Source organism: Siphateles boraxobius, unplaced genomic scaffold (genome assembly GCF_051911475.1).
Source record: "Siphateles boraxobius isolate OS27281-9 unplaced genomic scaffold, OSU_SipBor_1 6, whole genome shotgun sequence".
Classification (NCBI taxonomy): domain Eukaryota; kingdom Metazoa; phylum Chordata; class Actinopteri; order Cypriniformes; family Leuciscidae; genus Siphateles; species Siphateles boraxobius.
The window spans coordinates 40,912,501-40,925,000 of NW_027509186.1; the positions used below are offsets into that span (position 1 = coordinate 40,912,501).

The 12,500-nt window shown below is 37.3% G+C and overlaps 1 protein-coding gene across 3 annotated transcripts in view; it reads left to right on the forward strand.

Annotated features, from left to right (window-relative positions):
* The window catches only part of pdgfd (platelet derived growth factor d), a 38,644-nt gene that overhangs the window by 14,216 nt on the left and 11,928 nt on the right, over positions 1-12,500 (forward strand). For 2 of the 3 annotated variants that reach the window (XM_077207169.1, XM_077207168.1), the window contains exons 2-4: positions 842-1,052; positions 4,498-4,675; positions 12,191-12,244. In XM_077207169.1, the coding sequence (XP_077063284.1) occupies positions 842-1,052; positions 4,498-4,675; positions 12,191-12,244 (443 nt within the window). The remainder of the gene's footprint in view (positions 1-841; positions 1,053-4,497; positions 4,676-12,190; positions 12,245-12,500) is intronic. The other variant, XM_077207170.1, reaches the window with a different exon arrangement.

A 12,500-nucleotide genomic window follows, 5' to 3' on the forward strand; every position in this document is an offset into this window, starting at 1 on the left:
AAGAGAATCAGAAGTGAATTCTGTTTTTCCCCAATAGAATCAGAAGTAAATTCTGTTTTTTCCCAATAGAATCAAAGTGAATTCTGTTTTTTTCCCAAAAGAATCAGAAGTGAATCATGTTCTTTTCCCAAGAGAATACAAAATTAATTCTGTTATTTTCCCAAGAGAATCAGAAGTGAATTCTGTTTTTTTCCTGAAGAGAATCAAAAGTGAATTATGTTCATTTTCCCCATGAGAATCAGAAGAGAATTTGGTTATTTTCCTGAAGATAATACGAAATAAATTGTTGTGTTCCCCATGAGAATCAGAAGAGAATTCTGTTATTTTCCTGAAAAAAAAATCAGAAGTGAATTTGGTTATTTGCCTAAAGAGAATAGTTTCTTTCCTGAAGAGAATCAGAAGTGAATTCAGATCACTTCCCAAAGAGCATCAAAGTAAATACACATCACTCCCAAAGAACAAATTTAGTTCACTTTCTGAACAGAATTAGAAGTGAAATAAGTTGTTTTTGGTTTGTGTGTGTGTGTGTGTGTGTGTGAATCCAATCAGAAGCAAATTTGTTTGCTTTGCATCACAAGTGACTTTAAATCACTTCTTTTAGAAACTTTAAATCACTTCCTTTAGAAAATTTTCTAATTTTCTAAAGGGAAAGAACCAGTCTATTTTCCTGGAGAGAATTAGATTCATTTTCTGATCTGAATTTATCCTGCAACTGAACTGGGATGAACTGAAATGAAACGGATTCTTACCTTTGTATGTGTTGTATTTGTGTATATCTGTGTGTGTGTGTGTTTGTTTGTCTCCAAGAGTAAACACACTAACCTATCTAAGTTGTGACCAGTAACAGACAGCAATCGCCTCACAGACTTGTACCGGAAGGAAGAGGTCATAATGGTCAAGAGCGGAGGTTACGTCCAGAGCCCGCGCTTCCCCAACTCGTACCCTCGCAACCTGCTGTTGTCCTGGAAACTGCTCTCGCCTGTACACACACGAATCCTGCTGGACTTCGACGCACAGTTTGGACTGGAAGAGGCGGAGAATGGAGTCTGCAGGTGAGGGCGGAGCTTCGGACTGATGAGCTCATGAATAATTAATTAGATCTAAGAGTTTTAGGTGGAGAATGGAGTCTGCAGGTGAGGGCGGAGCTTCGGACTGATGAGCTCATGAATAATTAATTAGATCTAAGAGTTTTAGGTGGAGAATGGAGTCTGCAGGTGAGGGCGGAGCTCCGGACTGATGAGCTCATGAATAATTAATTAGATCTAAGAGTTTTAGGTAGAGAATGGAGTCTGCAGGTGAGGGCAGAGCTTTGGACTGATGAGCTCAAGAATAATTAATTAGATCTAAGAGTTTTAGGTGGAGAATGGAGTCTGCAGGTGAGGGCGGAGCTCCGGACTGATGAGCTCAAGAATAATTAATTAGATCTAAGAGTTTTGGGTAGAGAATGGAGTCTGCAGGTGAGGGCGGAGCTTTGGACTGATGAGCTCATGAATAATTAATTAGATCTAAGAGTTTTAGGTGGAGATTGGAGTCTGTAGGTGAGGGCGGAGCTTTGGATGATTACCTCATGAATAATGAATTAGATCTAAGAGTTTTAGGTGGAGAATGGAGTCTGCAGGTGAGGGCGGAGCTCCGGACTGATGAGCTCATGAATATTAGAGGCGGAGAATGGAGTCTGCAGAGGAAGGTGGAGCTACAGATGGTTCAGTTCATGAATAATTAATTAGATGCAAGAATTTTTCAGGAGAGAATGGAGTCTGTAGGTGAGTGCGGAGCTCCGGACTGATCAGCTCATGAATAATTAATTAAATTTAAGAGTGTTAAGTGGAGGCGGAGAATGGAGTCGGCAGGTGAGGGCGGAGCTTCGGACTGTTGAGCTCATGAATAACTAATTGGACCTATTTAAATAGTTTTAAAGGTTGTTCAGAAAGTGTTACTTCTACCATTTGGGTTGGTCTAGCTGGTAAATATTTGACAATTTAACAAGCATTTAAATTTAAAACCCTAGCTCTAAAATCTGATTAATTCATAGGATCGGTGATCCAGGAGCTTTATGTCCTATGTTGTTAAATCGTGTTGTAACATGTGGTAGAGAATAACAGGTTTAGTTTTCCGATTCCTGTGGTTTTGATTCTGCATTTATGGACTAGAAATAATGGCCTGAAGACTTAAAACATGATATGAATATTTAATGAGCTGAAAGCCAATCAGAGCGAGTTTCTAACCACGATGTGTGTGGAGTGAGTCTCGGGTTACGAGTTTGTCCTTGAGGTTAGAGGGTTTAACTGCGAATCTGATATTTTACAAAGACCCATGAGACTTCAGGACTAAAAATAAAGCAGGAAAAAAATCTGAGATGAGAGACGAGGTGAATTTAGAGGATGAGAAAGAGACAAGTTATTATTAGAAAATAATCTTAATGTATTGTGTTTATAGATTTCTGTGCTATTTATATATATATATATATATATATATATATATATATATATATATATATATATATATATGATATATACATAAAAATAATCACATTTCCAATCACTGCATTGTCATTGTCCTTAATTTAAATAAAGCTGAAATAAAATTAAATATAAATATTAGATGAAAATCTTTAATAATTTAACCTTAGTTGAAGTACTAAAATTACTCAAATAAAAATAAAGCTAAACAGAACTATTTTAAAAAAATTATAAAAAGACAAAAGCACATAACAAAATTACAAAAAATTTAAATGAAAATATACAAATAAAAGCTAATTCAAAATATTAATAAATACTACAATATTATATATAAATAATACTAAAAATAACACTTCCCTGTACAAAAAACATAGGAACATCCAAATGTCTTCACATGCAATTTGAGGAATATAATTTCAAAGTGTTTATGCTATTTTAAAGGTTCATAATGTTGTTTTGGACTCTCCTACAATAGTTTTACATGCATCCAAGGTCAAAAAACACTTTAATTTTCTCATAATATACATTACAGCAGTGGTTCTTTTCTCAGTGTCTGAAACGGTTCGTTCAAAGATTCAGTCTCTCTAAGCCCCGCCTCTCTGAGAGCTGCTCTGCTCTGATTGGTCAGATATCCAAGTCTCTATTGATTGGTCGATCGCTTACAGCGAGTGTCAGAAATTAAACACCTGTTACTATACTATGAATTTAAGCTCTGGATCTTGCTCAGCACTTGATGCACAGTGATGCGAACAGTAACGATGATGACGGTTTTACCGTATCATTTACCAGCGCAGAAAACAGATGTCTATTAAACAGTATGTCTATTAGTCCTCAGCTACACTGCCGTTCAACAGTTTGGGATCAATACGATTTTTAATGTTTTTAAAAGAAGTCCCTTATGCTCACCAATGCTGTAGGCCTATTTATTTAATTAAAAATACAACAAAAAACAGTAATATTGTGAAATATTATTACAATTTAAAATAACTCTCTTTGATTTTAATATATGTTAAAGTGTAATTTATTCCTGTGATCAAAGCTGAATTTTCAGCATCATTACTCCAGTCTTCAGTGTCACATGATCCTTCAGAAATCACTCTAATATGATGATTTGATGCTCAAGAAACATTTATGATTATTATCAGTTGAATTTTTTTTTTCAGGATTCTTTGATGAACAGAACAGAAATGAATATGAATAACAGAAACGATGAACAGAAAGTTAAAAAGAACAGCATTTATTTGAAATAGAATCTTAAATGTCTTTACTGCCACTTTTGATCAATTTAATGCGTCCTTGATGAATAAAAGTATTGATTTATTTTATTTATTTCCCCAAAAAATAAAATAAAAATTCTTACTGACCTCAAAGTTTTGAACGGTAGTGTTTAATGTTACAAAAGATTCTATTTCAGATAAATGCTGTTGTTTTTAACTTTCTATTCATCAAATAATCCTGAAATAAAAATGTAAATAACTATTTTGAACATTGCATTGATAATAATGAGAAATGTTTCTTGAGCAGCAAATCATCATATTATACTGATTTCTGAAGGATCATGTGACACTGAAGACTGGAGTAAAGATGCTGAAAATTCAGCTTTGATCACAGGAATAAATTACACTTTAACATATATTCACATAGAAAACAGCTATTTTAAATGGTCATATTTGACAATATTACTGTTTTTGTTTTTGTATTTTTAATCAAATAAATGCAGCCTCGGTGAGCAGAAGAGACTTCTTTTAAAAACATTGAAATATTACTGACCCCAAACTTTTGAGCGGCTGTGTATATATACACACTACATGAAAAGTAATATCTGAAAAAGCATAATAGGGGTATTTTAACATCAGTGGGGCTGGAAACAACAGATGCATAGCCTTTACCTGTGATGCACTGACAGGTGTGTGTGTGTGTGTGTGTGTGTGTGTGTGTGTGTGTGTGTGTGTGTGTGTGTGTGTGTGTGTGTGTGTGTGTGTGTGTGTGTGTGTGTGTGTGTGTGTGTGTGTGTGTGTGTGTGTGTGTGTGTGTTCAGGTATGATTATGTGGAAGTGGAGGATATTTCAGAAACCAGCACCATCATCTGGGGCCGCTGGTGCGGTCAAAGATTTCCATCACGGATCACATCCAAAACAAACCTCATCAAAATCACCTTCAAATCAGACGATTACTTCGTAGCAAGACCAGGATTCAAAATCTGCTATTCACTGTTGGTGAGTGTGACTTCAGTTTCATTACGACAGACCAACTCCTGCATGATCTCACACGTTAAATCATAAGATTTCTTGTTTTATCACATGGTGATATGAGGAGTCATGTGGAATTACATGCACTACTGTTCAAAAGATTTGTTTTCTCAAAGAAATTAATACTTTTAATCAGCAAGAATGCATTAAATTGATCTAAAGTGACAGTAAAGACATTTATAATGTTACAAAAGATTCTATTTCAAATAAACGCTGTTCTTTTAGAACTTTACATTCATCAAAGAATCCTGAAAAATAAAATGTATCAGTTTCCACAAAAATATGAACTGTTTTTAACATTTATTATAATCGGACATGTTTCTTGATCATCAAATCTTCATATTATAGTGATTTCTGAAGGATCATGTGACACTGAAGACTGGAGTAATGATGCTGAAAATTCAGCTTTGATCACAAGAATAAATTACATTTTAATATATATTCACAACAGAAAACTGCTATTTTAGAATGTAATAATATTTCACAATTTTTTACTTATAATCAAAGAAATGCAGCCTTATTTAAAAAAAAACATTAAATAATCTTTTGAATGGTAGTGTATTTATGACATATTTTTTTGAGCTCAATATAATGTGGCCTCCAGTGCCTTGTTGCTTTTTAATAAAAATATTGGTTACACTTTTTATTTTAAGGTGTCATTGTTAAAGTGTAATTATATATTTAAATACTGAGTAATATTAATGAACAACACGTACTTACTATAGAGTTAGGTTAGGGTTAGTTGCATGTAATTATGCATAATTTACTGTTATTACTGTAACAAGGACACTGTAAAATAAAGTGTGACCCAAAATATTACACACAACAATTTAAAAACTTAATTTTATTAAGTGTCTTCCTAGTGGATCTAGTGGTGTCATGTAAAATTGAAGTTATTGGTTGGTGGTTTTCTATAATCAGATGTGTTTATTGTGGATGGAGGAACGATAGCAGATGGACTGAGAAATATTCTACAATATTCACTGGGACTGACGCCATCCTGCTTTACGACTGCCTCGTGGCCTTTTCTCCACACAGGCCAAATCCACAAAACTGCGGTGCTAGCTGTTAGCATAAATATGCAATATGTTTATAAATCTGCCAATTTGTTTCTATTTGAGCTCATACTGGAAAACAGAATTAAAACAGACACCCGCACTGGACGTAAACTAGATTAATGGACAATAAACAACACTGAAAAAAGAACGATTTTACATTTGAATTAAACATGAAATTTTAAAGTGGAAAACCTGAAATAGGATTTTCGTGTAAAACTTGCTCCGATACTCTTTGTTTCTTCCTGTCTTATCACTTAAAGTTTCTCTGTAGTCAATAATTGTGTCCCGTAAAACTCTGATCACCGAAATTACATATTTAAACGTTCTTTTTTCCCTCGAAAATAATGTCTTCATGCCTTAAAATATCTTGAATGTAATTCGACACCCTCATTTAGTATGCGCGGTTCTATGAATATGCGAATGAGCCCCGCCTCCACTCACTCACTCAGCTCAGAGATCCACTGGTTGACGATCACACGTTGATCTGATGGTTACAAGGTAGTTTGTGACGTCAGAAACACCAGCGATTTCAAAGCGTGTTTTTGAGACTGTCTTTGGTTCACTGCAGTTTTAAGCAGAAAATACTCAGCAATGCTGTCGACTTATGAATTTACACATGGTTTGTCTTAAAGCACATTAAAAACACCACATAGACACATAAACTACATTAAAAGCTGGATTTTCAATACAGGGGGACTTTAAAGTAACCTTGACGTCTCTTCTTTCCTGAAATGCTCTTTTACCTCAGATGAACTTTAAAAATGTGTCTTAATTAAGACATCTCTCTTCCCGAGGCAGAATAAGAGAGACGGAATAAACAAAGAGAGATGAAGGTGTGAGAGACTGTCAGACTGAGCGTTCGGTGTGAACGTGTGAGTGTTTTACTGCGGTAATGTAATGTGGAGAGATCTGAGAGTTTAGTTCTGTGTCTTTATCACACACACACACACACACACACACACACACACACACACACACGGAGAAGGTCCATAACGAGAACTGACAGCGAACAGCGTGTTTTGTCATCGCTCGTGTTAAAACTCTTGAGAATCTGGCGCTCGTTAAGGGCCTTCGTTTGCGGTTAACGACACACACACACACACACACACACACACACACACACACACACACACACACACACACACACACACACACACACACACACACACACACACACACACACACACACACAGATGTGGAGAGGGAAGATGGTGTGTATCTTTCTCAAAGCGCCGTTTAACGTGCTCGTAAAATACACAGTTTTTTCTTTTGGGATGTTTGTAAATCATAATTGTGCCTTTTTATTCGCGATCTTTAATTGTAATTCGAGAGCTTTCCTTGAATGTTGTTAGGATGCACATCTTCGATGGTTTCTGTCGTAAACCAGCGATGCACGACGTGTTTTAGTTTTTTATATTTGTTTATTTCTGTTCTATTGAAGGCATGTTGACCAGAATTACAGAATATTTTAGCTATGAAATGAATTCAGTATCCGTGTTATTTAGAGAAAATCCATGATATAATTCCCTAAACTACTTCACAGATTCATTTTCCTGTATATAAGTGATATTTAACTTTGAAAAATCGAACCTAAAGATAAATATTTAGCTTTAATGAAATAATGAGAAATGCATTAACATAATTTTATATAATAATTCTATGCGGCGGGAAATAGTGTTGCTTTAACATTGAAATTTGATTGTTTCATGAAAGTAATTGTAGGGATATTACATGTGTGATTATTAAGTGCATGTAAATTAATTTATTGCCATAAAAGGTCACGTTATTAGTGTTAGAATTAGTGTTGGGCAACGATTAATCGTATTCAAAATAAAAGTTTGTGTTTACATAATGTATGTGTGTGTTCTGTGTAAAATTTTGTAAATATAAACACACACGCATGTATATATTTAAGAGAAAATTGTTATTTCTAAATAAAATATTTATATATAATATAAATTATGTATAAATATATATACAGTATATACATGCATATGTGTGTATTTATATATACAAATAATTTTACACAGAACACACACATATATTATGTAAACACCAACTTTTATTTTGAATGTGATTAATCACTGCCCAGCACTAATTCTAACACTAATAATTGACCCTTCGCTAAGCCACGCCCGAAAACCGCAACTGGCCAATCGTGTCTTAGCAACCGTAACTAGGCGCGGGAGGTCTGGCGAGCTTTCGAGCGAGTGAAACATGCCGAAGCGTTGTGCGTATGGATTGTGCTAATCTGATACCCTAAAAATATCCTAAAAGTTTGGACGCGGGAGTGGAATTTTTTCCTTCCCGAAAATCTAAAAGCCAAGGTGAGAAATGATGTGCGTGGATCAGCAGTGTGGGAGACCGCATTCACAACTACATGTCCACAGGATTAACAAAAACACATATTGCTTGGAAGTTGGAAATAATGACTGTTCTTTGTTCATAATGCATATATTTTAACGTAAAATAAGACGATTAAAGACAAGACGGAGGCTCACTGACATACTTTAAAATATATTTCAGCATTTCGTTAATCGACGGCCTACTAACGTTACCCCTGACTGAGTAACTTTAACCCAATCTGATCGCGGCTCACCCGGTGTTAGTGTTATTCCACAAAATGTATGGATAAACTGTTTGATATATAATTATTAGATTATTTTCACATTTCACTTACCCTGCTGTGCACGAAAATAGCTGTGTGTTTCCCATTTGAATGGTCAGCGTATGAGGCGGCGGCTGCTTGCGCTGGGACTATAGGCTTTAGCTTCAATTTGAATGAAATTATTCGCTAATCGGTTGCATATTATTTCGTGGATATATCGCTCGAATGCATACTGCAGTCCCCTTTGTCTTTCTCTCTCAGATATTTCACATGTTCGCCAAAAATTACTAATTATCTCATTGGGAATGTCTGAAACCGGTGCATACACACTGTAATAGATGTGCCAGACGCGAAAGCTTGACAGGCGTAGCAACAGTAACTAGGGAGGGCGGGGCTTAGCGAAGAGTCAATTTGACCTTTTATGGCAATAAATTAATAATATGAGAATTTACACTACAGTTTAATATATGTTTGTTTTGTTTTTTGAAAGAAAGTTTCTTCTGCTCACCAAGGCTGCATTTATTTGATTAGAAATGCACTAAAAATGGTAATAATTAAAATAACTGTTTTCATATATTTCAAAATGTAATTTCTTCATGTGATGCTCAATCATAGCAAACATTGAAAGAAAGACTATCATCCAGGCTGAACGCACTATTATAATGTTATTTTTATCCTCACACATGGTCATGGTTGTCAGTGGAAGTCATTTCCGAGGTGGAGCAAGTTATTATATTTTGATGAACGATTATGAAAACTGTTTTTTCCTTCAGAAAAACATGAATCTTGCGCAGTCAGGCCAGGTAGACGTGGAGAGTGTGTTTGGCCCTCCTGAACCCTGCAGCCGGTTCAGTGTGTTCGGCCTGGATCCGTCATGTGTAATTCCCTGAATCTGCGGTATTCCTGACATTAACACATTCCCGCTCTGCTCCGGACATCTCTGCTGAACACGAGCAGAAGGTCTCGCTGCGCGCCGTGTGTGTGTGTGTGTGTGAGAGACATCAGAGGCCCGTACAGACGTTATCTCTGATGGGAAACATCATCATAACAGACCGTCCACGACCTCTGACCTCATTCTATTGTTTGCATTGCCACAGGAGCAGATTTATGTAACGAGTGGCAGCGCAGGGAAGTGTGTGTGTACACTGGGTAGGTTTAGGGTTTGTGTGTATGTGTGTGTGTGTGTGTAATGGTTAGGTTTAGGGTGTGTGTGTGTGTGTGTGTGTGTGTGTGTGTGTGTGTGTGTTTGTGTGTGTGATGGGTAGGTTTAGGGTGTGTTTGTGTGTGTGTGTGTGTGATGGGTAGGTTTAGGGTGTGTGTGTGATGGGTAGGTTTAGGGTGTGTGTGTGTGTATGTGTGTGATGGGTAGGTTTAGGATGTGTGTGTGTGTGTGTGTGTGTGTGTGTAATGGGTAGGTTTAGGGTGTGTGTGTGTGTGTGTGTGTGTGTGTGTGTGTGTGATGGGTAGGTTTAGGATGTGTGTGTGTGTGTGTGTGTGTGTGTGTGTGATGGGTAGGTTTAGGATGTGTGTGTGTGTGATGGGTAGGTTTAGGGTGTGTGTGTGTGTGATGGGTAGGTTTAGGATGTGTGTATGTGTGTGTGTGTGATGGGTAGGTTTAGGATGTGTGTGTGTGTGTGTGTGTGTGTGTGTGTGTGTGTGTGTGTGTGTGTGTGTGTGTGTGTGTGTGTGTGTGTGATGGGTAGGTTTAGGATGTGTGTGTGTGTGTGTGTGTAATGGGTAGGTTTAGGGTGTGTGTGGGTGTGTGTGTGTGTGTGTGATGGGTAGGTTTAGGGTGTGTGTGTGTTTGATGGGTAGGTTTAGGGTGTGTGTGTGTGTGTTTGATGGGTAGGTTTAGGGTGTGTGTGTGTGTGTGTAATGGGTAGGTTTAGGGTGTGTGTGTGTGTGTGTGTGTGTGTGATGGGTAGGTTTAGGGTGTGTGTGTGTGTGTGTGTGTGATGGGTAGGTTTAGGGTGTGTGTGTGTGTGTGTGATGGGTAGGTTTAGGGTGTGTGTGTGATGGGTAGGTTTAGGGTGTGTGTGTGTGTGTGTGTGTGCGTGTGATGGGTAGGTTTAGGTTGTGTGTGTGTGATGGGTAGGTTTAGGGTGTGTGTGTGTGTGTGATGGGTAGGTTTAGGGTGTGTGTGTGTGTGTGTGTGTTTGATGGGTAGGTTTAGGGTGTGTGTGTGATGGGTAGGTTTAGGGTGTGTGTGTGTGTGCGTGTGATGGGTAGGTTTAGGGTGTGTGTGTGTGATGGGTAGGTTTAGGGTGTGTGTGTGTGTGTGATGGGTAGGTTTAGGGTGTGTGTGTGTGTGTGATGGGTAGGTTTAGGGTGTGTGTGTGTGTGTGTGATGGGTAGGTTTAGGGTGTGTGTGTGTGTGATGGGTAGGTATAGGGTGTGTGTGTGTGTGATGGGTAGGTTTAGGGTGTGTGTGTGTGTGTGTGTGTGTGTGTGTGATGGGTAGGTTTAGGGTGTGTGTGTGTGTGTGTGTGTGTGTGTGTGTGTGTGTGTGTGTGTGTGTGTGTGTGATGGGTAGGTTAGGTGTGTGTGTGTGTGTGTGTGTGTGTGTGTGTGTGTGTGTGTGTGTGTGTGTGTGTGTGTGTGTGTGTGATGGGTAGGTTTCGGGTGTGTGTGATGGGTAGGTTTAGGGTGTGTGTGTGTGTGTGTGTGTGTGTGTGTGTGTGTGTGTGTGTGTGTGTGTGTGTGATGGGTAGGTTTAGGGTGTGTGTGTGTGTGTGTGTGTGTGTGATGGGTAGGTTAGGGGTTAGTGTAAAGAGACAGAATAAACAGTTTGTACAGTATAAAAAACAGTCTGTGTGTGTGTGTGTGTGTGTGTGTGTGTGTGTGTGTGTGTGTGTGTGTTCACAGCATATTGAGGTTTTAAAGTAATGGTTAAAAAGTAAATAGGGAAAAATAGAGAAGTAGCCAGTCTTCAGATCAAGATTATTATACATTTACACATTTATTTATTTTTTTAATACTTTTCACAAATTGATTGTAAATTGAATAAATGTAAATTAACAATCCCCAAACTACAAACTATCCCCAATATATATATATATATATATATATATATATTTTTTTTTTTTTAATGAAGTGATAGTCTAAATAAGAAACTAAAACTGCCAGTAGATGGTGGTTTTCATTCATTCAATTCATACATTTTTTAGTTTTACGCACCATTCTATAGGCCTGAATGTATGCTTGGGCTATTGGAGAAAATATTTAAAAAATCACACAAACAAAAATAACAATTCAATAAACTATAACAGTCAGCTTAAAGTGGCTACAAGTATTAAATGCGGTTAAATGTCAAAATAACTCCATTATTATTATTATACACTAGAGTTGTGTAGGGTGGGGCTAATTTAGTGCGATCTGCTGTGACGTCACAATCATGGTGCATTGTGGTCTATGGATTTGCTCGAGGGTCTGTCCAAATAAACTTCCCTCGTCCACCTGACGAAGTTTAAGGTTAGTTCTGTCCATCTCTCTCTCTTCATTATCGGACTTGGATTGATGGTCTTGTTAATTCGTGTTGTGTAACGTTCACCTTTAGCGTTGACGTTTACCGCTGGTTTTAAATGCCAGCGCCGTGATTCTGCAGCTCCGCCCCCTCACGATGACATCATGAGTGATGGATGCAATCCGAGCGTTTGCTGATTGTGTTTGTGCTGCTGAATGTCAAGAGTGTTTCAACACAGGATTTATCAGAGCAGATAATGACTTTCCCAGAGTTCCTCCGGCACTGATGCTTAAATGAGTACCAACATTTCTGTGAAAAATGAATGAAACTAAGGTTTGAAATCTGTTTTTCAGGACAGCGCACCTCTCGCATCTATGACCAACTGGGAAGCAGTTACAATGACATCAGTAAGTATTACCAATCAGTGTTAGGGAAAGTTACTTTGAAAAGTAATGCATTACAATATTGCGTACTCCCTTAAAAAGTAACTAAGTTACTTTTTTAGAAAAGTAATGCATTACGTTACTTTTGCGTTATTTTTTTTCACATGGGCTAGGCGTTTTTATTTTTTTTTATAACAAAGTTTTATTTTTGGGCAAATGTAAACACCCTTTCACACTAAAAGGTGAAATAATAAGCCTCAGGCTGAAGGAAATGCAAATT